We start from the raw sequence: 27,595 nt of genomic DNA, 5'->3' as shown, positions 1-27,595 counted from the left end.
CACCGGAGACACGTAAACCCTCAGCTGATGGTTGAATCGTGTGGCGAAAAGATCGATGTTTGGTGTCCAAAGTCTGTTGCACACCCATCGAAACGCTTCCGGATGGAGCATCCACTCCGTCGGCTGTGGAGACGACGGCCGGGACAAAGTGTCGGCTAGTACATTGCAAACCCCTGGAATATGACGAGCCCGAAGTTGCAACGGAATTTCGTCGACCAGCTTGTAGAGACGATAAGTCAACTGCAGCAGACTGCTGGAGTGAGTTCCGCCCTGACGATTGATGTAAGCCGCCGCGGTCGTACTGTCTGTGGCCACCATGAGAGAGGCTTCCGTCAACATCTGTCGCCAATGAAGGATAGCGTAGTAGACTGCCAACAACTCTAACAGGTTGATGTGGAGTCCGAGTTCGACGGGAGACCACAGCCCTGAAGTAGTCTGGTTGCTTAGATGGGCTCCCCAACCTTCCAGTGACGCGTCGACGAATAGGTGATGAGTGGCTATGAAGGCCCGCATAGAGACACCTTCTAAGACGTTCGATCGGAGCTGCCACCACTGCAGGCTGGAGCGTAGATCGTCTGGAAGTGAGATGATCAAGTCCGGATTGTTGAAACGAACAAAACGGGTTGAGAAACATCTGCAAGCGCCGCAACTGGAGACGACCTCTGAGTGTCAAATCCTGGGCAGAAGTGAGGAGACCCAGGAGACTCTGCCAACCGCGGAAGGTCATTGGAGCGGTGAGGGCTATGACAATCATGGTCTGGATCTTCTCCCAACGGTCTAAAGGAACTTGAACGAGGCCCAGGTCGGGTCGAAGCCAAGCGCCTATGAACTGTAGAGACTGTGTGGGAGCCAGTCGAGATTTCTCGATGTTGATAATCCAACCCAGCTGCTTGAGAAAGTCCATGATGAAGGCAACATGTGCAGTCAGCCCTGTCTTGCTGTGACACCTCATCAGGCAATCGTCGAGGTATGGGTAAAAGGATATACCTCTGCGATGCAGGAAGCGTGACATCGGAGTCGTGATTCTGGTGAACAGCCATGGCGCTATGGATATCCCAAAGGGCAGGACTTTCCATTCGTAATGCCGACCCTGTAGCACAAACCGTAGGTAGTGATGGAAATCGGCATGCATCGGAACGTGCAGGTAGGCGTCCTTGAGATCTAGCGAGGCAAGCCAATCCCCCGGTCTGATCACGGCTATGATATCTCGCAACGTTAACATCTTGAAGGTCGGAGGAGGAGACAGATAGCGGTCGTTGAAGACCGCCAAGTTGTGAATCATTCGCAGCTCTGGAGAATCTTTCTTTGGTACTAGAAAGATGTCCGAGTAAAATCCGGGTGTTAAGTGTACTTCCGAAATGCTGCGAACGGCTCCCTTCTCCACCAGCTTGTTGACGGACTCCTGTAGAACCTTGACTTGCGCAAACGGAATGCCGCGGTTCTCGAGGTGAAGTGGTCAATGGAGGGATGGCAGACAATTGCAGACGATACCCTGTCTTCAAGATCGACGTGACAAACGGATCTTGGCAAAGTGTCTGCCAGTTTCGCCAATAACGGCGAAGTCGACTTCCGACCATGGATCTTTCGACCGGTGTGGTACACACCGAAGCGTCAAAACCGAATCGTTGTTCTGGTTCAAAATCAGGGGCGGGCGTAGGTTGAAGCAATCTGAGCAGTCCACGATCTGTTGGCTGGCGTCAACGTCGACCAGGCTTCCCCTGGGTCCGAGCTGGCGGACCGGATGGTCGTCTGACCGGAAACCTTCGAGAAGGTTGACCTCGAAAGGAACCTCTCCAGCGTTTAGATGGTGGTTGTGGTGTGAATGTAGACTTCCGCTTTGTAGATTCCAATGTTGAAATAAGTTGCAACGCTTTGACAGTTGCTGTCGACTGTTGGTCCTTATCATTGGCCTTCACCACCTCAGAAATTTTGCCTGCAAATAGCTTAGTTGCTGACCACGGTTGAGCTAACAGCTCCTTCTTATGCTGAAAATCCAAAGTGGATTTCTTTAAATAAGCCTGGCGACGATATTGCATTAACATCGAGGACATCGAAGTCACCGAAGACGTCAGGAAAGCTAGCATCTGCGCCGATTGCTGAAATAGCGCGTAGCACCGTGCATCTTTTGCCTGGGTGGCCATCGCCGCAAGGAAAACGTCCAAGTAAGATAATACAAACAAGCAACGTCTCTGGGCAGTATCCATGGCTTGTACTTGTTTGTCCGTCAAATCCACGGTTGACGACTTCCCAAGACGGTGAACATCTTCATCCAAGGACGGAGCTACATCTGTAAAGGTCATGTCAAACACCGGATACATACGGTGACCCCAAGTCGGGAAGGCGACGAAAGACGCTGTGTCTTTAAAAGTGCGGTCTAAATCCGTCGCCACCTCGGATACGAGTGTACCGGCAGCCAAGGAACGGATCACCACATCTTCCGGAGGGACATCAGTCGCTATCATCGGTGTCGGTCCCTTCTTGGACGGCGTTGGTGGATGTGGCAAGGACGGCAACATGTCATAGACTGCCGCCAAGCAATCCCTCATATTCATATGATCAGAAGATTCAGTCTCATCAATGACGGAAACCGCTGTAGGCGCTGCATCTCCAAAGTCTCGAAGCACTCGAGCACAGGCTAATCGATCCGCCGAAACAGAATTCACTGGTGAACCGGACCGTGGACGGTCCCGTCGAGAACCCTCTGAAGCGTCAATAGAAGGTCTGCGCTGCCGATCCACGGAACCCGTAGGGAGACGTGCAGGTCGTGGGGAACGGCTACGAGCCCGGCTCCGGTCCCGGCTCCGCTGCGCCGAAGATGACTTTGAAGATCGGTGATCCTTGGAGGCCGTGGAACGCCTAACTGATTGAGTCGGCTTGTCAGAGGGCTGCGTAGTAACTGCAGGCCTGTCATCTGAAGTCTTGCATCCTGGAGCTGCACCCCCCGAAGAGGGGACTTGAACCGGACCTGTCCCCAAACCCGCCGGTTGTGGTAAGGCCGCCATTGACGCCATAGTCTCTTTCAGCATAGTAGGTAGCATCGAACGTAATACATCTGCTATGGAGTCCGCAATTGACGGCGAAGATTCCACTTTCTTGGCTCTCGCCGACAGCACCTTCAAGTAAGCCGCGAACTCGACAGTAGACAGGCCCGAACACAGGTCGCATCTCGAAGAGAGGCTACAAGGAACACGGCAACCCGGACATAATTCATGAGGGTCGCCGCCTGCAGTGAACTTCTTACAGCGTAGGCACGCTCGTACCTGACGCTGAACATTAACATCTGACATGATAATAAGTTTTCAATCTGTGAAAGAGAAAGAAAAGAAACCATGACACAAACACAAAGCCGGTCAACAAAGACGCCATTTTGCAAATGGCGTCCGACACGACAACCGGCAATATAACAACATTTCATGTAATTAACACTTGGCAAGTCAAGCGAAATACGCGAAACATACGAAAGGTAACGAATAAGGTGGAAAAAAAAACATTCCACCTAACACCAAGCCAGTCAATACAGACGCCATTTTGCAAATGGCGTCCGACACGACAACCGGCAATATAACAACATTCCATGTAATAAACGCTTGAAAGTCAAGCGAATACGCGAAAGAACATACGAAAGCTAACGAAATTTAAGGTGAAAAACATTTCACCCAAACACGAATACAAAACCAAAGGTCTTATAAAAAAAGTTGACTCCAAACAGAGCCAAACAAAAGACGTCCAGACCCTTTCGCGAAGAGAAAAAGAAGGAAGTTACAGTCATGTGACCGGAACTAGAGAGCAGTATACAGTAGAAGAATTTAGGCCATCCCATTGGCTGTTGGGATGTTCGGACCAGACCACTTGCGTGGGGGGGAGGTGCACTTGTTTGAGGACAGGTAATGTCTATAGAAATTGTTTTGTTTAACAACAAAACTAGAGCACAATCCCAGTACTAAAAATGTGGCATAAGCTGATGTATGCAAATATATACACAAAAGTTCTAAAAAAACCCAGAAGTTAAAGTTTGTTTTGTTTAATGACACCACTAGAGCACAATGATTTATTAATCATCGGCTACTGCAAATTAAACATTTGGTAATTTTGACATATAGTCTTCGAGGAAACCCGTTACATTTTTCCATTAGTATCAAGCGATCTTTTATATGAATCATCCCACAGACAGGATAGCACATACCACAGCCTTTCATATATTTAATGATGGTGTTCAAATGCAGTCTAAAAATGCAAACAATCCACCTTTGTTTGTAGATATAAATTCACTGCAATCACTTCTTATCGCATTATGCACCCAGTTTTGAAATGCACCAGGTTTGAAACGTATGAGATTTTAATCTTACCCTTCCACGTGCAACCAAATGGAATTGTTCTTGCAGATATCCTGCAATCTGGTCAGATTATCGACATGGCCGACTACAGGTGTGCCTGCAATATCATGAGATTAAAGAATATGAAAATTCAAAATGTAACAGATTTATAAATAAATATGAATCAAAATAAACAGACAAAAGGAAAATTTAATTAGAGTTGAGTTTCATAACATAGTAAATCTTTCCTATGAAATACTTCCACATGCTATAATGTTCTATTATTAAAAAAAGTATTCTTATGTCTAAAATACAGATATCATAAACAGTTATTCTTTGGTTTACAATATAGCTAAACATCTTAATCTCTAAAATGTTGAGAAAATGTCCTATGGTATAGTTTTTTCCACGAACTATTGTGATCATACCAAACCATCGACACATTGAACTTGGTTTGGAGCTTCAAGATGAAGAAGGAAGGAAGGAAATGTTTATTTAATGATGCACTCAACACATTTTATTTACCGTATATTGCCGTGTATTAGCCGACTCCTTGGATAAGCCGACCTCTTAGTTTGACCCTAAATATCTAGTACAAAATCATCGGCCTTGTGTATAAGCCGAAGTCATCTTTTGTCCAGCTGTATGTTGTATCAATTTCAATAATACTGTCAACAAATAGACTTGTGCTTTTCTTGTTCATTATATTTGTTTTCCCTTTAATTATTACAAACACGGTAATCGTGATCGCAATCAATGTGGCAATGATAACATCTACCATGCTGTGAAAAATAAGTTAGAACTGATAAAGCAAAACAGAAAAATAAATAATTCAAGCTGTAACAACATATCACTACACACAAGTAATTAATTTATTCACTGGACAGCAAAAAGTAAAATTGTTGAGGCATGTTTAATCCCCTACCACACACACAGAAACAAAAAACCATGTGGTCCGTGACTGCAGCTGTTCACTGTATATAGTATGGTCATGTGACAATAGTGGGAGTAATTATTGTCCTGAAATTCATGTTATGTTTTTTCAGTCGGTAATGTTAATAATGAGCTTAATTTATTTACGACATCACTTTACAGTTTAATGCACCCTCCCAACAAAACAATAATATTAAAAATATAATACTTGTTTGAAGAAAAAACACTGTTTTGTATCTTAAATTTGCTATATGAAAGACTGGTCCCAGCACAGGTCAAACAAAGATGGCGGACAGTTGGAAAGAATACGTTTTTACCATTGAAATGACAATAAAACAAGTAATTTTTTATTATTATTCATCAAACTTATAATGCATTCAAGAATAAAAAACTGCATAATATTGCATGATGGGGTGTTTTATTTATACCGTGCACAAATTATTGTTACATAATCTGTGAAAGGCACTGATCAAAATTTATAAGTCACGGTCGGTAGTATTTTCGATCGGAATTTTATGCTCCAATTTGTTGCCTCCGTGTATAAGCCGACTCTCTTCTTTTGGAAAGTGTTTCTAGACTTCAAAAGTCGGCTAATACACGGCAATATATGGTATATGGCGTCAGACATATGGTTAAGGACCACACAGCTATATAGAGAGGAACCCGCTGTCGCCACTTCATGGGCTACTCTTTTCGATTAGCAGTAAGGTAAATGTATCTTTTACATGCACCATCCCACAGACAGGATAGTAAATACTACGGCCTTTATTACACCAGTTGTGGAGCACTGGCTGGAACAAGAAATAGCCCAATGGGTCCAAAGACGGTGATTGATCCTAGATCGACTGCGCATCAAGCGAATGCTTTACCACTGGGACACTTCCCGCCCCTTTCCAGATGATGACAACATTTGACTGTACTCTGATATAAACAATTATTCTTGTTTCAGATACCGTACTAATACAGGAAACAATTATTCTACTGTATAAAACACTATAATTATGCCATATTTTACCTGCAAATGCCACCAACAGAAGTGGAGTTTTAGCTGCAGCAATGTCGTCCTGAATAAGTTTTTCTAGCAAAGCCACATCCTGGTCAGATATAAAAGAAAAATCAACGCCTGGCTGGCAAAATAATAAATTACTTTACAAATTACTCCATTAGTTATTATATAAAAACAAATCTGAATAATTGGGATAAACCAAGAATGTGTAGTTTATATTATTTTTAGAAGTCATCACAGAGACAAATAAAATTTAAACTGCAAATCATTAGTTAAATCTAACAAACTAATTAATAGAAAATCAAAAAATCTGTAGAAAGGATTTAATTGATTGTATATGCTGAATATTCTGTATCAGGTTAAATTATTGTAAAAGCAATTTCTTAATGATAATGATTACACCAACACATTTCACACAAATAAATAGACTGACAGACAGTCAGACATACGGTTTCTTTTACGAAGAACAAAAGATGATAATGAAAACAAACCATTTTGCTACTGGCTCCAAACACAGTGTTACATGGGACAGTGCAAATACAGGACATTGGCAAACCCAGCTGAAAGACAAATATCAGATGGTGATAAACAACTAAACAAGTGATATATATTTCAATATTTATAATCAGCAGAGCTCGCAACAGACGATGGGATCATTTTGATACCTGGTTTAGAGTGAAGAAGCAACCACAAGTTGCTGATTAGGCTATTTTTGTTATACGATCCATAAAACATGTCATAAACATTTCACATACAATTTTGTGACTTCACACTGATATGTACAGTGCCTGTTACAATAACAATATTCCATTTGCGTCTGACAAATTATTTAGATGGCTAAATGTTTATCTTGTATTTTCACAGAATAACATAGTAAAATAATTTACAAACACCTTTCATAAACTCTATAGGCCAAAACAAAAGAAACCATTGTTACCTCTAAACACAGATAGTTTCCAAGTCCTGGTTTAGCCGCTGCACTGATGTAGATGACTGGAGGTCGTGAGTACAAGGCCTCAAAGCCTTCTGTGGCATACTTGGGGTATTTCTGGTACAGAGCTAGTTTGCAAATCTTTGCCAGGCCTTTCCTTTCTTCATCATGGTACACAACCGCTGAGTCGGTAAATCTACATAAAACAGAACAGATTTAATTATATTAATGTAACACTTAATGATTATTAATCTAAAAGGGTATCACTGAAAGTTAGAATGTACCGCAAGAAGGTAACTTCAGTTACATCTCATTTAATTTTTATGGAGGAATGGTATTAGTTCCTTCGATTTCAAAGCAAGTAAGCTTAATTAAAGTAGAGTTATTGCACATTTTGTCAATAAAAACCTGGACAAATCATTTTACAAGAATGATACATATTAAAATCAATGTCAGTTTCCACTTGTTCAATTACAACTCAAACCCCAATGACATAAAACACTTACTAAGTGACTATCAGAATTGCACCTGAAATAAAGAATTATTTAAAAAGCCAATTTTCATAGGAGATTTTTTATTCATTGTTCTGAAATATATTCACTAAATTCAAATTCAATTCACTCAATTACAACTAAAACCTGGATCATGTAAAACACACTGGCACTAAATGACCATCATATTAGTACCTGGAAAGTATCTAAATTGAAAAATTATTTAAAAAGCCAATTTTCAAATCAGATTTTTGTTTAATTATTCTGATCATGCAAAACACACAGACACTAAAGCAGGCAGCGAAATAAGCTTTGTGTCTGGTAATGCATTTACAGGTTACCACAAAATATAGCCTGGTAACCTATAGGCTACCACAACAAAATGAAAGTTAGAACTGAATTCCTGTTACTACTACTTTTAATGCGGACGTTCTGAAATTGTATCGGTGTGCGCTAACATCGGTACGAGTAATGAAATCCGGAAGTAAATTTATCTAGTGGGCACTGCTAAAAGGTTCTAATAGACCAAATCAATTCCTATTGCCGATATTGTTAACATTTACTAATAAAACTTATATAAGCAGCGTATCAACATACCCAGGAAGTACAGCAATAAAAAGTGTGGCACCTCACATCTAATCTACTTGCAAGAAAATGGGGGGTCACATACCATTTAAGAGATTTAATTAATGTTTTTAATAGCAAGCGTCATTTTTGCTGAAAATTGCAGTTCCATTTTTGGGGGTACCCAGCATGAGTTTCAACCTCTGGTATATACTGCATAACAACTGTATAACAAATAAAAGTGTATTTATTTATTGTCAATGGATAATAGTATTTGCACAAATAATCAGTGTCACATATTACTACCAATCACACCCACTGCTGCTTTTACTCCGTAAATATTTCACAGTGCATCTCAAACTTTGACATGGGACTCTCTTCTTTGGTACTATGCAAACCTTAAACGCGGACTGCCGAAATTGCTTGCACGAACATCGGTGCAATTTCGTACGAGACAACGAAACGCGGAAGTAAATTCATCTAGTGGACGCTGTTTAAACGCGGAATGACTATAACTGTTTGCAATTGCACAAGTGCGCGCAAACATCGATGCAATTCCTGACGAGAAAATGAAAAGCGTTAAGTCCAGAATGCATTGCCTGGTTTACGTTCGGAAACGAAACCACATTGAAATTTTTGTCGAGAACGAAACACCATTCTTGACTTTTCTTACATGTGGTAACCTCCCGGTAACCTAACGACCATTCTCGACTTATTTCAATGCTTGTAAACTCACAGCTGACAGTTGGAGGAGATTTTTGTTTAATTATTCTGACACTAAACTCCAATCATACTAGTACCTGAAAAGTCGTATTAACCACAGCTGACAGTCGGAGGTGATTTTTGTTTAATTATTCTGACATTAAACTCCAATCATACTAATATCTGAGGAGTCGTGTTAACCACAGCTGACAGTCGGAGGTGATTTTTGTTTAATTATTCTGACACTAAACTCCAATCATACTAGTACCTGAAAAGTCTGGTTAACCACAGCTGACAGTCGGAGGAGATTTTTGCCGTGAACTTCTTCAAGTGAGCCTCGTCGAGAGTCGAGACGTACGCCGACAGACTGTATGCCATCACCGCTGCCTGGCCATGTGCATCCAGCTTCTGCAGCTCTGCCGGCCTGGAAGAAAGGAATGTTTGTTTAACACCACCCCAGCACATTATATGTTCAGTGTTGAGTTTAACACCACCCCAGCACATTATACATTCAGTCATTTAATAAGTCTCTATCATTTCAGAAACTGAATAGAAGATTTTGCTTTGGTTAAGATGTCACATGAATCGTAAAGATTAAATAAAATTAAATAAGTATGTTGGGATTCCACCTCATGATCTTACGCTTCCTACCCAAAATGTGGGATTCGTGGAAGCACATAATTTTGCAAAATTCACAGCCTGCATTTGGACTAGAGAACAATGTGAGTTTAATCAGTCTATGGACGAGGATTGATACTACAACTCGTTACATTTCAGATGAGTCATCTAATTACTAAGCTACCTCCTGGTCCTGGCTACAAATTTTTGAAGCTATTTTAGCACTACAATATTGTAAAACTATGACATCACTATGACACACACCATAGCCTACGACAGTTTTACAATATAGTAGTACTATAGCTTAAAAAATATGGGTCTTGGTCTAGAAACAAATAATTTACGCAAATTGGACATATTACGTCAGTATTTAAAACTTGAGAGTGCCAATGCTGGGACCTACAATGCAGTGTTTATCTTACTTGTGTTGGTGCTCACTGTCAGCTTCCTGGTACACGATCAGATCCTCCACCTCATGCATGATCGTATCAATCGTCTGGCCACTAGATGGAACAAACACATTTAGCATCAGGACAATCTTTAAAATACAGTCAAACCTGGGTTAAGCAGTCACCAAAGGAAATTTAAAAAACTGGTCGCTTAAGTCAGATGGCTGCTTAATAGGTCATTATTAGATAATTTAGGACAATACAAATGTGGCCTCTTAGCACAAGTGGCTACTTAAAAACAGATTTAAAAAAAAAATCGTGTTTATGCATCAGATTAAAAAAAAAATCGTGTTTATGCATCAGTGCATGTGTATTCAATTATTATCTGGTCATCCTACATTTGTATGTTTGTAGTAACCCTGGATTTTTCATGTGTGTGAAAAAACATATTAGAAAACAAAAGGTATTTGAGCTACTACAAATATTAGACATTATAAAACTATATATATTCACATATTCCTAAACTGATAACTGCAAAGCAAAAATATACCACTTCCAGTCTTGTGTATGTAATGATAAAACTCATTTTGTTACTAACACCTCTATAGTTTCCATTATTTTATTTTTAAAATAAATTCTGTGATATAAAGGAATTTTATATTTTAAAATATTATTTACACTTCGATACAAATCTGAGGCTAGTACATGTAACTAGTATGCCACTGCACAGGTCTGAATTCATTACCATTTATTAACTACATACTTTATAACTAATAAAGATTTACCTGCCCCTGAGAGCTTCAGGAATATGTTTGGCCATTCTGTCCTTCATCCTCTTCTTCCTCTCAGCAGCCATTTCCCTGTGAAGCAGGACAGAATAAAACACAATAATATATACCGGTATATGAAATAAGAGTACGGCACACTTAACACACATACTTGATCCACAAGTGATTAGAGTGAAAACAGATATACCCCAAAATTGGCTATGTAGCAGGATATGCAGAAGTTCAATTCACAATATATCATATTTAATGAGCTAGTTCACATGTCCAGTGATTATAGGTCATTATTTATTTTTATTATTCAGCATGAGCTCTGGGTGATCACAAAATTTTGCCAAATTATCTCAAAAATGCAAAACCTAACGTTATTTTCCAACAAAATACCAATTATTACACAAATTGTTTTCATCATATTAAAATAAAATTCTCCAGTTATCAAAATTCAAAATTGGTGAATGCCAGAGCTAGCCTGTTATTATATTTTTTTCACATTGAAAGTTTTTAAAATACACATATTCTTTTACTAGTGTTAGCATTTAAAAACCAAACTGTCAAAAACCAATGCAAAATAAATCAGTTAATATGTCTGTCTAGTTTGTTTATTTTGTTTTGTGTGTTTCTATTTGTTTTAAATGTATGTCCTAAAGTATATTCAAATTTCTTTATGACATATATACCAGTAAATAACCTTCTGCTAAAATATACATATACAATGCCGTGATACTTAACAGCTAAATTAAAACGTGGAATAGTGTTAAAATAGGGGAGCTATTGGTTATATACATGTACAATGTATTAAAAATGCATTCAAATGTGTTAATAATACACATCTATTATTTGTATATCTATAATTAACACTCTACTAAAACATAGTTAACCGTTGAAGTTGGAATGGTGTTAATATTGGGGATCTACCTAACAGTCCTTTTTCATTGGACCATCGACTGTAAACATTTAACTGACTCACTCAGTCATCTTGTCTAGAATCTCATTGTTCTTCTGAACTTGCTTCTCCATTTCTGCCAACATCGGGTTCATAAAATACTGAAAACAGACACAAACACAATGATGTAAACAATTTAACAAGCATACAATATGTAGTCATTGTATGCAGGGCAGGATATAGCCCAGTGCTTGCTTGATGTCTTAAGATCCATCCCCGTCGGTGGGCCAAATGGACTACTTCTCATTCTAGAGCAAGTGGAGCCCGACTCAGCAGTGTTTCTGTACGATTTGTTTAACACTAACCCTAAAGTGTGGGAGCTCCCTCCCCCCGCCCCCCACCCTACCCACTGTTGACTGTGGTTGAATTCAATTCCATAGCGCCATACCCAAAAATTTATTTATTTATGACAGAAACACTTGACTGGTATATCAAAGGCTGTGGTATGTGCTATCCTGTCTTTATACAAGATCCCTTTATACCAATGAAGTGCTCATGACAGGTGTGCGCTACGACACCTTGCTCTGAATGTGCATGTAAAACCCTATGGCCTGACCTGACCTAATGAAGTGTTCACCTACATGTACGTAATTTTGTATTGCTATGACCCTGACAGAAAGTGTAAAAGTCCAAATGGCCCTAAATTATAAACTCAAAATGGCAAGATGGTTTTCTATATTCTGTTTTTAATTTATTTGCAGGTGACAGCAGCAACTGCAGCAGCATGTACGTGACAAAAGAAGTATCTGACTTCAAAGTCCTTCTTAGAATGATATATCTGTGCAACATGCATACAAGAACAAACATAACGTGAACAAGCCATCACCTGAACAAACAGCACTAGATGTTTACAGATCTATAAAGCATTTTATATTTAAAACACCATCCGGGTTATTCATCAGAACAAAGTATAACCTATCTGAGGAGCAAAAAGGAATGAATGAATGAATGAATGAATGAATGTTAAACGACACCCCAGTACAAAAATACACATTGGCTATTGGGTGTCACAAAAGGAATGAGCATTCTGAGAGTACCGTATATCTTCGCCTATAAGTCAAATTTTTTTCACCCAAAAATTATTTTATAACTTGGGGGGTCGACTTATAAGAGGGTAAAAAAATTTCACCCAAAAATATTACCGTTTTGGGGATTATTTTACAAGTTTTATTGTTGAAGTATGCCCTGTATTTATACTCAAATATCTTAATTTGGCACATTTATTTTTTATAACCTTTTTTTTTTGGCATTATAACGGTTTTGGTTATGCGAAAAGGCATGCGATCTCACTCACATGCCAAGACAACAGTCCACTTAGTTAAAATAACAGTCATCACTAATAGCAAAAATGTATACAATACTAACTACCTGTTGCCTGAGTTTATTTTGAAATCTGGTCACTGGCATTAGTGGTTGTTCAAACAATGTTTTGTCAGTGATTAACTTCATGAACATTACTGAGCTTTCCCTTAAAATAGACTGATCTCTGCAGTTCACTAGAGCAATAGGGACACACATCATTTGGTACAAAAACCAGTGTACTTTCCAGTGTTATCCTCCTTACATGTATTAATATGGCGGCAAAACATGTGATTAACTGATGATACATGTACTTTCAGTTTTTTCGTAGTGATCTGTTGTCAGTGTTGATAAATAAAGTTGTTGTCTGTGCACAAAACCATGCTGTACAGTGCCATACAGTAACAGTCAAACAGCTTTCACTCTCTACGAAGGGAATATTTCGTTTTGGTGCTATGTAGTTTGATTGGAATGTTGCGATGTACAAAACGTTGAAAACGTGAAAAAGGAAGTTTGTAAAATAATTTTCTTTTGTTCAGATATTGTACATTATTGTTCTCATGTGCTGAAAGTAAGAAATACTTCAATATTTATAACTTGTTTTTCATGGGTCGACTTATAAACGGGTCAATAAAAAAAATAAGTTTTCAGGCCTTGAAATTAGGGACTCGACTTATAGCCGAGATAGACTTACAGGCGAAGATATACGGTACTGCAAAAGCAATACATTTTCCCTACTTGGCCCAACAAATTATCGTATCTCCTAAGTTCAAGGGCCATAACTAAAAAATGGGTAAATCATCATGAAAAGTTAAAGTTTGTTTTGTTTAACGATACCACTAGAGCACATTGATTTATTAATCATCAGCTATTGGATGTCAAACATTTGGTAATTATGACATATAGTCATCAGAGGAAACCTGCTTATTTTTCCTAATGCAACAAGAGATCTTGTCACTTTCTGACAGCCAGGAAAGCACACACCACGGCCTTTGACCAAAATGGTGATAAAAGTCAAACTTGATCTGTAATAGTATACTATAGAGTTATACACAAAATTTCAGTCAATATCTTGAGGCATTGTGAAAAAACCCCCATCCGGAAAGCTGTATGTGAGATGGATGGATGTACAGACAGAAGGACGGAGATGAAACCTACAGTCCCCTCTGGCTGGACTGGTAGGGAACTAATAAAACAGGCCACTGCATCAGGGTAAAGAGAATTGCCCACTGGCATACCAGTGTGGTATATATTGCAACAGGCTTCACCACAAGCAAAATCAAGGCAAGCTGTAGTTGACTCTCCTGAAATTGTGTTAGGCGAGCAATCACACGATGTGTCAAATGAACAGTATCAAATATTTTAGTTAGATGCGATCAATTTGCTGCTCTCCTAAATCTTTCTAGGTGAGTGTGGAGGGGAGCGGGAGTGATCACTCGCCTCTCCTGGCAAAGACTGTTGCAAGATGATGAAATGGTCCACCTGAGACTTTACATTAGGCAGAATGAAACCTTACAAGTGCTACTTGTATGTGTTTCATTCTAAACTGTTCAGCAATGTGTGAAGGCTGCTACTCTTGCTTCTCGGAAGAATACGATTTGAAATTATGTGTTAGCCATATAATGCCAAAAAGAGCATTTAAGGGCAATCAATTAAGTTCACCCTCATCCAGCCTGTGGCTATCAATTTGATCAGGTTTCAATGAATCTAAAAACAACACAAACCCACCCATTTTGTCCAATATGAACAAAATTAAAATATGGGCACAAAGGAATAGACAGTTACTGACAACAAAACTGCAGAATTGTTAAAATTAGGATTTGATTCTATGGAGGCTGTGGAACTATTAAGTGGAAGACTTGGTGAAATGCAAAGTCCCAGTAGAACAGGTGAAACTGCTATTAAATGACTTAAAACATACCTCTGGAGCATTCACAGATCTATATAATACAACTCAGTGGAGACAGCACCACCAATGGCCCAGACTTTGTACCACCTCAACTCTACACCAGATATGACTCCAGACAGTACACTTGTGCTTCGTCAGCTGGGAAAGGCACAAAACCACACCACCAAAGATATTTTCCAGGGACCCATAAATTTATTTAACGCCTTTAGAAAATCCTAAAAGTCAGGCATCCCATTATTTTATTGATACTTGTAACAATGTCATGTCATAGGGTTTTACGTGCACATTCAGAACAAGCTGTTGTACAACCAACAAGCTCCTCCGTCCATGACAGGAAAGGTGGGGGGAGGGGAGAGGGGGGACCGCCTGCACTGGCAGGTGCAAGGGAGCACCAGCAGCCCGATCAAATCGGTAGCAGGCAGGTGGGGGTGGTGGTGGTGCTATGGAATTTGAATGGAACAGTTAAATGCCAAAGAGAAAAGGGTGCGCAATTTTGATTGAGGGAATTTGGCACAATTTTGAACGGTCGGTCGAAAGGTAAATGGCCGAGCTAATATAGGTTTTGATATAGTTTGAGGGAAGAGGTGGTCTCAGGGTCCATGAATGGTCAGCTAGCTTTTAAGTCATGTCCAGTGAGCCAGAACTAGATATCTCAAAATCAGAGGTCAGGGTTTCTGCCACATGGTAAAAACGGGTATGGCACCACACCCACATATTTTTGCAGATTTTTCTTTTTCAGTTAACTTTTGTTTTACAAAATTGATTACTCTTATGATTACTGTATGATTTTCTTAACCCTAACCCTAAACTTGACCCATTTTCTCTCTGGTGGAGGCCCCCTATACCCCTTGTTGATTGTGGTTGCATCCAATTCCATAGCACCATGCATACCAAAATTTTTGCAATAATGAACAAACTACAGCAGGATGAGGCCGTGACACAATCAAATTACAAAACAAGATTGTATCAGCTCTTGGCAATCTATGTTAAATCATTGGCTTTCTTCAATGAGCACACTCACTCATTTCACTGGCGCCTAGATAGACCGCATCTTTAAGTGGTGTACCTCAAACCTAGGCAATCGCAATTATGGACAACACTGAAATCTGTAAATACTTTAATGGGAGAAGGATGTGCAAGTTGTCAGCATGTATGTTTACTCAAAAGTGTTTACTTAAAGGATGTATAAAAACACTTAATTGTAGCGTATGAGCAGTCTCTTGCTACACATGCAATACAGATTTTTACTGCACGGGAGCCTAGTAGAGACACGATCCTGACTATAAATTAATTCTAGGAGGCATAATAATCGAGGACGAATTTCACATTATGAATCCTAATGCAGCTCCAGCTGAGTCGGAAATAAAAAACACATACTTCAGCTTCCACTAATATTCCTGCATGTAAATATATGCAGCTGCTACAATACAGGTAAGACAGGAAATAGAGCATGGAAATTATGTGCTGTGACATACCCCACCAACAATGATAAGACCCATGGGGGCTATTTCAAACTCCGCTGGGCAAGTGAGATTAATACAAGATTGCAATCTTCTGGCACACAATGCTGTTAATGACTACACATGCATGTTTATCTTGCGACACTGTATCAAACACATGTATGTATACTAGTACAGCTTTACTGGTACATGTACACACATGTACCAAAATCTGAAGATGTCTAGCTTGCAGATCATATCCTGGATGTGAACAGTTCTTAGATATTTGTAGTTAAGACATTTTTTTTACCACAATAAAGTAAATTGATTTATAAATTGAATTGCAGCTTAAATTGATAATTAATTGCATATTTATTGGTACTTAATTTTCAGCTTTTTCATTCGGACAGAAAGAATAAAGAAGTTTTAATAATATTTGATGTATATCATGCACAAGCACGCAATAAAAGTATTTTCTGTCAATAATTTCAATTCAGCTTGATATATAAGATGTGTCAAATGTCATACATAAATACATGAAGGCTCTGAACCTTTAAATATCTATATACAGAAACAGGTAATTAACTTGCATATATATATATACTCTTCAAAAGAAGAAACGCAAAACCACATTGTCGTAACATTTGGAGAATTGATTTAATTATTGAATGGTGAGTCCGATAATTACCAAATGTTGCAGGATTGTTCACAATTCACTCTAGTCCATTGTGAGTAAGTGATAGGACACACCACCAAGGTCAAGGTCATCTGGAGTCAATACCGGGTGTGGCCTCCGCGTGTGTTGACAACTGCCTGGCACCGCCTGCCCATTGAAGCAACCAGAGTACGGATGACGTCCCGGGGGATGGTGGCCCACTCGGCCTGCAAGGCTGCTGCCAGCTCGGGCAGGGTCTGGGGCTGTGGTTGTCGCTGTCGGAGGCGTCGGTCCAACTCGTCCCATAGATGCTCAATTGGGTTCAAATCCGGTGATATCGATGGCCAAGGAAGGACATTAATGTTGTTGTTCTGTAGGAAAGCCGTTGTGAGACGTGCTGTGTGAGGCCTGGCGTTGTCATGTTGGAACACTGTGTTGGCGTTGGCCATAACTGGAACGATGTGTGGCCGGAGGATCTGGTCAATGTAGCCCTGTGCATTCAGGTTGCCCTGCACGTAGACCAGGTCAGTTCTGCCAGTGTGTGAGATGGCTGCCCACACCATGACACTGCCCCCGCCGAATCTTTACACTTCCTGCACGCAGTTTGCCGCATAACATTCACCACGACGCCTATACACGCAACATCTTCCATCATGACGTCGGAGCAGAAATCGGGACTCGTCACTGAACCACACCTGTCTCCATCGCAGTTGAGGCCATTGTCGATGAATCTGGCACCACTGCAGTTGGAGTCGACGGTGTTGTGGTGTTAAGATGACACCTCGAACTGGACGTCTGGCACGAATTCCTACCTCACGTAGGCGGTTCCGTACGGTCTGGTCGGATATCCTGCGCAAACCTGGTATTGCTGCGGCTGTGGAAGTGGCAGTAGTCAATCGTTCCCGAAGGTGGCGTACCCGGATGTAGCGGTCCTGCCCGGGGGTAGTGACCCGTGGTCGACCGGATCTAGGGAGGTCACGTGTTGATCCATGTTGCTGGTAACGGTCCCACAGTCTGGAGATGGTGCTTGGGGACACATGGAATGCCCTGGCAACGGCCGTTCTGGATTCGCCTGCGTCTAGTCGGCTGATGGCATTGTTTCTCTGCGGTTCACTGAGACGTGGCATGTCCTGGATTGTCAACTGTCGGCCAGATACAGCGGCCAGGCAAGCGAACACCCTGCACTTTTATACTGTCGGTGTTCATGTTGCACGTGCAGACAACGCACGTGCAGTGGTGACATGGTTTGCACGTGGCTGCGTTTTTGCGAATATTCACATTTTGGAACTTTATTGTACAGTAGCTGCGTTTTATCGAATGTAACCGTGGGAATGTGTTTGGGACATGCAATGACCTTATATTCACAAAGCATGAACCGGTAGGAAACATAAAATCGGAGTTATAACCCATTTGTACCCTTTTGCGTTTCTTTTTTTGAAGAGTATATATATATATATATATATATATATATATATATATATATATATATAGATATATTGCATATAATACAATTAATGTACTGAGTTGCTGGCCATTTATGGATACAATTCAGCAAAATCTAAGAAATAACATTTTAATAAATTATAAATTTAATTTATTAACAAGTTGGGATAATAGTTGCTTAATCAAGTTAATGTGGACTCCCTAGTAAATGTTACTTGCGGAAGCACATAATATACTCACTATTTTGCTAAATACCGTATATCTTCACTGTTTTGATGGATTTATTATTTTGTGAACCAGAAGTATTAGGAGCTTTTAATTAAAACACCCAAAAAGTACAACTTCTGAGCCTCAATTCTTGTTCTCATTGGTGTCCTCCCTATCATTTTGAAACTGAGAAAATTTCTCCAGGCAAAACTGATGGATGTAACTCTCCCATGGGTACAGAGAAGTTCAGTGCTGTCTAAATGAAGTCCAGGCTCTTTGAGACAATATAAATATGATTTCATCCATTTGAAACAGGAATTAGAGTGAAATATTATTTTCATTGTTATGATTGGCCAGGGGGCTTTGGCAGTGGGCAGAATTAAAAGTATGACTATGAGTAGTTAAGTAAAAATACATGTTTTATTTAACGACGCACTCATTACATTTTATTTACTGTTATATGGCGTCAAACATATGGTTAAGGACCACACAGATTTTGAGAGAGGAACCAGCTGTCACCACTTCATGGGCGACTTTTTCTGATTAGTAGCAAGGGATCTTTTATATGCACCATCCCATAAGACAGGATAGTACATACCACAGTCTTTAATATACCAGTTGTGGTGCACTGGCTGGAACGAGAAATAGCCCAATAGGCCCACCGACAGGGATCGATCAAACACTGACTACGTATCGAGCGAACGCTGTACCACTGGACTATGTCCCGCCCCGAGTAGTTAAGTAGTTGCACATGCAGTGTGATTTAATGTATTGGTTCTGGCTACACACTGAGTTGAAACATAGGTTTCTGTGATGGGTTTCATTTATTTCGTATGTTCTTCAAATAATATGAATGACGTTAAGGTTGTGCAACTTTATAATAAAAGGCTAGTGTTAGTCCGGTGTGTCGTGTGAAATACATTTCATTGTTTCTGTTATTATTTAGGCCAATTTGGCCAGAACGAGAAGTAAGGATGTCCAGTCCAAGTTCTTCTGCACAATAACGTAACAATGAGAACAGGTTGGAATATTACATGGATAAAGAAAAACCCAGATCAATTCCCAATGAAAACAGGTACGGTCACTTACAAAATAACCATGATATGCATGAAGGGTTACATGTACATGTAGTTTGACTAGAAATAACTCATGAGCCCCAAGCACAAATAGGCAACAAGCACAATGTACTTATCATTAAGACAAAACAAGTTACATAAAAGATGCAATCAGGAAACAGTATCGCGTCTACACAATTTTAAAACATTTAACAGTAGTTGCTTATCAATTTTCAACTGACTAGAAATATCACTAATCAAGATTTTGATAACAAAATGTTCTCTGGCAATGCGTTACTTAATGTGACTGGCACACCAAGTTAATCAAATGTATTTTAGGGTACCCTCTGGCAGAAAGCCTGCAAAGACGAGGAAATGCTGAGTACTACTAGAGCTATTACAGATCTGATGATGTCTTTGAATAAATGAAGACCCATGGAGAAAAACACCCTTCAGCTAAGGGACGGAACGTAGCCCAGTGGTAAAGTGCTCGCTTGATGCGCGATTTAGGATCGATCCCTGTCGGTGGCCCTATTCGGCTATTTCTCGTTCCAGTCAGTGCTCCACAACTGGTGTAACGAAGGCTGTGGTATGTACTATCCTGTCTGTGGGATGGTGTATATAAAAGATCCCTTGCTGCTAATCAAAAATAGTAGCCCATGAAGTGGCGACAGCGCGTTTTCTCTCTATATCTGTGTGGTCCTTAACCATATGTCTGACACCATATAACCATAAAGAAAATGTGTTGAGCGCATCATTAAATAAAACATTTCCTTCCTTCCTTCACTTCAGCTAAAAAGGAGGTTCTCTCTGTATCCTCTGCTACTGCTTCCACATCCAGTTTTCATTCCCAGTGATGACAACTAAGTACAGGTATGTATGTTGTTAATTAATTTCAGGGCTCGAAATAGGAAGCAAACCTGCTGTTATTGTTTTTTTTAAAGATAGCAGGTCAAAAGAAATATGTCCTGCTAGAAAAAATATGGTCTGCTGGGGGGGGGGGGGGGGGGGGGGGGGGGGGGAAGAAACGATAACAGGTGAGGGGTTTGGTATTGACCAAAATATCAACAACAACAATATACATAATGTATGTGGATTATATCTATTCGTGTGTATACATGTATATATAAAAATATGTATACCATATGTAATATAAAACATATTGTGAGACAATGAGCTCAGGGCACCCCAACCATGTCATTTTATATTCTGGGGACAACAACAACAACAACAACAACAACAGAAAAAGACATCTGAAATGGATCTTAACAACAACAACAACAAAAAGAACAACTTTTAGCAGGAGAAATTCTGCTAGGTCTAAAAAATAGGACTGCTTTTCGCAGGCCGCTATTTCGAGCACTGCATTTATTCACACCAGAATCAGATAATCAGATATATTGTGTACTACCAGTGTACACCGGTATTTAGTATTCAATAATCAACAGGTCAGCTACAGCACAAAGGTTGGCTTCAGACTGGACTTTTGGTGATAACAGTGAGGAGATTAAAACGGCTGAATAGAATTTTGTTTTAAAATGTCATTGGTGGATGGGGTGGATAGCTAAGGTGGGAATTGAGGAAATTAAATAAAAATACAAATGGTACTTAAAAGTACGTTGGTGGTTAAGTGTGGATGGCATTAAATTGGGGAAGGGGTAGGCAATAAATTAGGGGTACACTATACCGAAAGAATAATTTTTGTTTCAACTTTGTTATTAATTTTGGTTGTAGAAAGTGTAAAATGTTAATGGAGTAATGTGTTTCAACCCCATACTGAATCATTTCAAGAAAATTCGCCCCCGATTAATTTTGGACAAAAAATATATTGAAGTGGTAGGCCTACAACTAGTACAAGTTTTACCTTTTACTCACATATTTTCACGACGGTAATTTTTTTATTTTAAACTTATGCATCCAGCTTTATAATCAGAAAATATTGTCATTGAACCAAGTTTCCAAAGTGGTATAAATTTGTAATTTTTCAACCTCATATTGTAAGAAAATAACTAGTTTCAACTTTTAGTAGACATCCAAGTAAGTCTACTTACCATTTATAATAAAAATGTATACAATCTGAAGTTAATTATAAAAAACCCCACCCAAAAACCCTCGATATATATTAGTCCAAAATGAAAACGTTACAGTTTGTTTTGTTTAACGACATCATTAGAACACATTGATTTATTTTATCACTGGCTATTGGATGTAAACTTTTTTGTAATTTTGACATAAGAGAAAACCTGCTATATTTTTCCATTAGTAACAAGGAATCTTTTATATGCACCATCTCACAGGATAGTACGAACCATGGTCTTTAATGTAACAGTCGTGGTGCACTGACTGGAACAAGAAATAGCCAAATGGGCCCACCAATGGGGATTGATCCCAAACTGACCGTGTAGCCCTCTACATTAACTTTTTTTATCTAGGAGCCAGATGGCGCCTACAGGGTTCATACATTTAAAACATTTTCATTTTCCAGGACTTTTAAGCACCATTTTGGTTCATTTTCCAGGACTTTCTTTTTTTACATTTTTCCAGGAGTCTGAATACATTACCTGGAAAGGATTTTTTTTACAACACCCCAGTAAACTGTTTATTCAATGGTTGTTATGTCTGAAACATAAGCTACACCTAATTAGATATATCACATGGATGCTAAAGTAGTAAAAATACATTTCAAAAAATATATATGGTAGTGTGCAGATTTTTTTTTACTCTGTGTGTGTGTGTGTGTGTGTGTGTGTGTGTGTGTGTGTGTGTGTGTGTGTGTGTGCATGCATGCATCTGTGTATCAATGCTGGATCTTACAGCAAAACACTCCATAGCTATAATACATATCGAACCACAGTGTGGAAATTGAGGCATTCAATTATTTTTGGTCAAGATCCATTTATTTTTGGTCAAGATTCAGAATTATATAACTTTATATAGATGGGGCATTTAGGATTGCACCAAAGTCGAGGTGATAAAGATTGTGCCCAAAATATATATGCCCAAAACAAGCAAGCCCAAATTGAGTATAAACAATGTTAACCTCAAAACTATTTTTACCTCAATACCACGAAAATATTAAGATTAATTTGACTGATATAACTTGAAACACATTTCAGCAACATCTTTACCAGCTGTTATTAACATTACTATATTAACAAGATCTAAGAGTGCTCAGAACAGACAAAAAACAATTGTGCCCAAATTAATGAGATTTAAAACCCTGATAGAATAATAATCCATCAAAGTATTTTTTTTAAAATAAAAGACTTGTAATTCACTTACAAATAAACAATCAATAAATAAACAATGTACTGGGGTGTCGTTATATAAAAATAAATAAATAAAATTTTATGTTTAATTTATATTATACAGATTTTAAAAAAAAACACAAAAAAAATCACTCTTCTACCCAAATCTATGAAGGAAAAAAAAGAGAGTAATGTTTAAATACCGGTATCATTTAGGTCTATTATTCCCCCCCCCCCCCCCCCCAATTTTTTTTTTTAAATAATAAAACAAAGATTTAGATTGTTTTTGTGCAATGTAAGTCACTAAACGTCTAAACAATAATTAATACATTTACGGTATTACGTTTATAGGTCAGTGCTTTTTGAGTACATGTACTTTAAATCATTATTTATTTGCTTTTTTTAAAAGTACCTAATGACAAAATTACATAAATCATATAAACATGTTTTATTATTTTAAACTCATCAGTGACATCGTGTTTTGAAATTTACTGGAATTATACCCGTTTTCATGAGTAACTAAATGTCAATCACATTATTCATTGATAGCACAAAAATATTCTTTTGAAGTGGACTCTTTGTTACCACCAATTTACATCACAAGCAATCAAAACTAACCCATAAACTGATTGTTTATTTAGTTAATTGGTCGCTTTGAATGTTGACATGTGGATTCCGTTTTGCTGAGTATTGAGTCATCTAAAACTTCAAAATTCAATGGAGATCAAAAGAATATGTGTCAACTACAAGTTCTCAACTTTTGCACGAGTCTCGCTGCACAGAAGCATAGCAGACATAAACCGTAGGAGTATTTTTGTTGGAAGGTGCTGGTTACAGCTAACTACTGAATTATTTATCTTTGACTAGTTTCGAACTCACAAACATCAGAAACAAGACTGCTGACAGTTACATAATTTATCCAACCAATCACAAGTTGTGTTCATTTATGTCCATGCCTTTTTACTATATTTTAACAGTTGACCAATGGCAGTCAACCTCTTATAATTACTGTTGCGTGAAGGATATAGTTTGGAACCAAACGTCATAACGCGATTATTAAGCATCAAACACATATTAATTTAATCACTGTCATTTTGAAGTTTTAAAATGCTCATTAATAATTAATTACTAACCATTCTTACTGATTAACTTTATACGAGTTCACTATATAACAGAGTATGACAAATATTTTGAAAAGTCACTAGCCACAGGGCTAAGTGGGTTTGTGAAAACCACTAGCCCACCAAGATAAAGCACTAGCCCAAATTCTTGATCAATCATAACTGGATTTTTATCTAATTTTTGTAAGATTACACATTTACGAGTATAATAGTAAAAATAAAACAAACACTTAAATTATGTTGTAACTTTCAGTTTTGTCGTGTTGTACGTTTGGTCTTTTGTCAAGTGTGAGCCATCGTCATTGTCCAGTTTTCACTTTTGCCCTCTCCCCCGGAGAAAATAATTGAGCTCATGATTGGTATCTAAACCCACTATCAAAATAATTAAATTTAAATGAGGGTACGACAGTGTGACACACGGTAATAGATGGTTCAGTGTATTTGGTAGTGGGTTATACAGTAACATTTAGGGCCTACTATTTAGGTCGCCAGGAACGCTGATGCCAATTGCTCAAATACAGGGCATCATCCCGTGTCAGATCAGTATCAAAAGAATATAACGGCGACATCTAATCCGTTGTTAACTGATGAACAAAAATAGGTATTATCTTGTAGCCTATCGGCAGCTGCGACACATTATCCAAACCGTTACACGTAATAGGCCAAGCCGAGTCGTTGCATGTGCAGTTACCATTAAAGAAAATTGTTTTTCTGGTTGCCGATAACCATATGTAAGCGAAGTGTTAAATTAGAAAACAATAGGTAAATAAAACAAACACTGAAATTCAAAGCATGACTGGGGTTTACTTGATTGAGATTAACCTGTCGTCGCGATTGGTGATTTCCAAGTTCTTAGCCTAAAACATATGTGCGAGATTAACTACCACGTGACGTGTCCAACCAATCAAAACATGCATGCCATTAGACTTATTTCCTGTGCCAGAAACTTGAAAGGGAAAAGTAAACAATGCATGCTGTAACTGTGACGATGTAGAGATAGCATGTTACTGCAGTTTGCAGACCTAGTTCAAGTGGATTATTATTATATACTGATGGCGTTGTTGATACTATTCGATGACAAACGTCACAATCAAATTTATTAAACGAAATTTCAGCCGAGAGAAAAAGAAAAAAAAACACACGATTGAGCAATAAGGAGAGGGGGGTGGGAAACCACTAGCCCTGCAGGCTAGTGGTTTTGCGTTTCTCACTAGCCCGAACCTAAAAACCACTAGCCACGGGCGTCGGGCTAGCGGATTTGTCGAACTCTGATATAAGCACCACTGTCAAACAGTTAATTATTAATCAGTTCTTTTGTAGTTTTTGGAAACACTTCCGTATAACTGTCCAAATGTTTATCTAGCTCTCTTACAGTCAGAGTACTCGGGCTATGGGTGGGTGTTCTGTGCTGCCAATGAAATGCAGGCCTTCACAAATTGCACAAATGATTGATTCGTTCGTGCATCGGTTATGCAAATGTATTTCGCATAACTGATTTATCGTTCGTGTGAAATATGCTAAATGAAGTTTCTACATTTTCGCAGAGTACAAACAACTTGACGATTTCCGACATGTATTGTTATAATTACATTTAACGGAAATTGCAAATACTAGTCTAGTTAGAATACTTCTGTTGGGAAATGTAGTGTATTCTCAATGGTTGTTAGATGTCGCCAAAGGGAATTCTTTCAAAATGCGGACAATAAGAAACTGCGATACTTCCATTAACAAATGTTAATCAGAAAACTTCGCTGATTACGGAGAATTATCAAATATCAAACATGGCGAGGTTTTTCCAATGAAAAAAGTTGTCATGGCCCTGAAAGTGACAGTGGTCTTATTTATTTAAAATTAATTTTAAAGGGTTTTTTTTTACCATTTTTTAAAAACCGGTTACGTAAATAAAAAGGGATGCGGTGAACTTGTATGGAAACTAACTTGTATGAACGGAAAACTTGTATGGAAAACGAACTTGTATGTAAAAAAAATAACAGTGAATTCGTATGGGGATGCATGGATATGCAGATATACTACTTTGATATTTCTCTTAAATGTGTATTTTAACACTTGTTTTGTATACATGCTTCTTATTTATGTCACCATCACTCAACTATTTGTGTGTCAACCGCAGTTTGTGCGTCAACGGCAGTCACCGATTTTCGTGTTACCCGTGGTCACCTACCAGTTACAACTGTGTACTTTACAGTTCTTGATATTACAATATATAGATATAAATATTTAGTGCAATTTAATTACTATAAACATGTATAATTTGATATAGAAAATTAAATTAGAGTTTCTTAGCCTAAAACATTATGTGCAAGATTACCTACCACATGACTTGCCCAGCCAATCAAAACATGCATGTCATTAGACTTATTTCCTGCGACAGAAACCGTAAACAATGCATGCATGTTTTGAGTTTCTCCCTAGCCCTAACTTAAAAACCACTAGCCGCAGATGTCGGGCTAGCGGATTTGTCGAACTCTGCATAAAAACTACCACAAGTATTGGATATATCAGTTTGTAATTTCCATACGAGTTCACTGCATTTTCCCCCATACGAGTAAGTGTTCCATACGAGTTCACCGCAAAGCCAATAAAAATAGATTATGCAATTATGTATGGCATAAACTATTTTCCGGTTATGCAAATTTAGAATTTGTGCAGACCTGAAATGTTAAAAATTACAATGCCATGAAAAAAGAATAATATAATGTTTGTTTATGGTTAGTCATGTTTATAATAATTATTTGCATCACCCTTGAAACATAGTGGATGACGCGGAATTAAGTCACTGACGAAAACACCACATATGCAGCTGACACCTGATCGAATGAGTGCTCCAAATTTTGTCATCGTGTTGCACCCTGGTTACCCATGTCAGCGTACATAAATCGTTCGATTTAACACAGCAATTAAGTAATGGAAAATAAGCTTATATGCTTGTGACATAAAATAAAATTAAAAAAAAAAAAAAAAACCACTTCCGAGTTCCGAGTTGGCACCAAGACATAAATGTACTTACACTGTGAAATCCTTTTTCAAACGCTACCGTGTCAGGAAGTTTGTCAAGCAGACCCTTTGGTTTAGCATCCTCAGCTACAGATCTTTCCATCGAGAGCCCCGTATCTATTTTCTCTGACAGGTTTTCCTTCATGTTAGTATCGGCACTTGGAGACGACGACGCAGCCATTTCAAGTTTTTACACGCTGGCACGTCAACACAGGTGTTGTTACAAATGATTCCTTATGTAAAAATGCCCGGTAATTCCGTCTTTATAAATAGTGCGCAAGAGAAAGGAGCAACTTGTCCTGTCCTGGACGGAGGAGCCGGTTGGGGCCGGCACTTGTGCCCAGGACCGGCGTACGCTACAACAGCTTGCTCTGAATGTGCACGTTAAACAATTTGGTCTTGGTCTTGAGGAGCAACTATTCGGTGTTCAATATACACTGATGTACAGCCAGGATTTGGTATTGGAGGAAGGCACTCAAGGTCTCTTAGGTCTCATTTTTACAGGGGTTGTGAAATACAACTGCATAAA

General features: G+C 38.8%; 1 protein-coding gene across 1 annotated transcript in view; it reads right to left on the bottom strand.

Annotated features, from left to right (window-relative positions):
- Positions 1-27,252, bottom strand: part of LOC121378323 (putative pyridoxal-dependent decarboxylase domain-containing protein 2) — a 57,069-nt gene extending 29,817 nt beyond the window's left edge. Inside the window, exons 1-9 of the mRNA XM_041506434.1 lie at positions 27,080-27,252; positions 11,700-11,776; positions 10,733-10,807; positions 9,981-10,061; positions 9,209-9,364; positions 7,190-7,379; positions 6,744-6,812; positions 6,262-6,340; positions 4,347-4,431 (exon numbers count right to left, since the gene is read on the bottom strand). Coding sequence (XP_041362368.1) covers positions 4,347-4,431; positions 6,262-6,340; positions 6,744-6,812; positions 7,190-7,379; positions 9,209-9,364; positions 9,981-10,061; positions 10,733-10,807; positions 11,700-11,776; positions 27,080-27,247 — 980 coding nt within the window. The 5' untranslated portion in view covers positions 27,248-27,252. The remainder of the gene's footprint in view (positions 1-4,346; positions 4,432-6,261; positions 6,341-6,743; positions 6,813-7,189; positions 7,380-9,208; positions 9,365-9,980; positions 10,062-10,732; positions 10,808-11,699; positions 11,777-27,079) is intronic.
- Between the last annotated feature and the right edge of the window lie 343 nt (positions 27,253-27,595).

The sequence above is a fragment of the Gigantopelta aegis genome, chromosome 8 (genome assembly GCF_016097555.1).
Source record: "Gigantopelta aegis isolate Gae_Host chromosome 8, Gae_host_genome, whole genome shotgun sequence".
NCBI lineage: Eukaryota > Metazoa > Mollusca > Gastropoda > Neomphalida > Peltospiridae > Gigantopelta > Gigantopelta aegis.
Note: the sequence above shows the minus strand (reverse complement) of the source record. Positions and strands in the feature narration are given on the sequence as shown.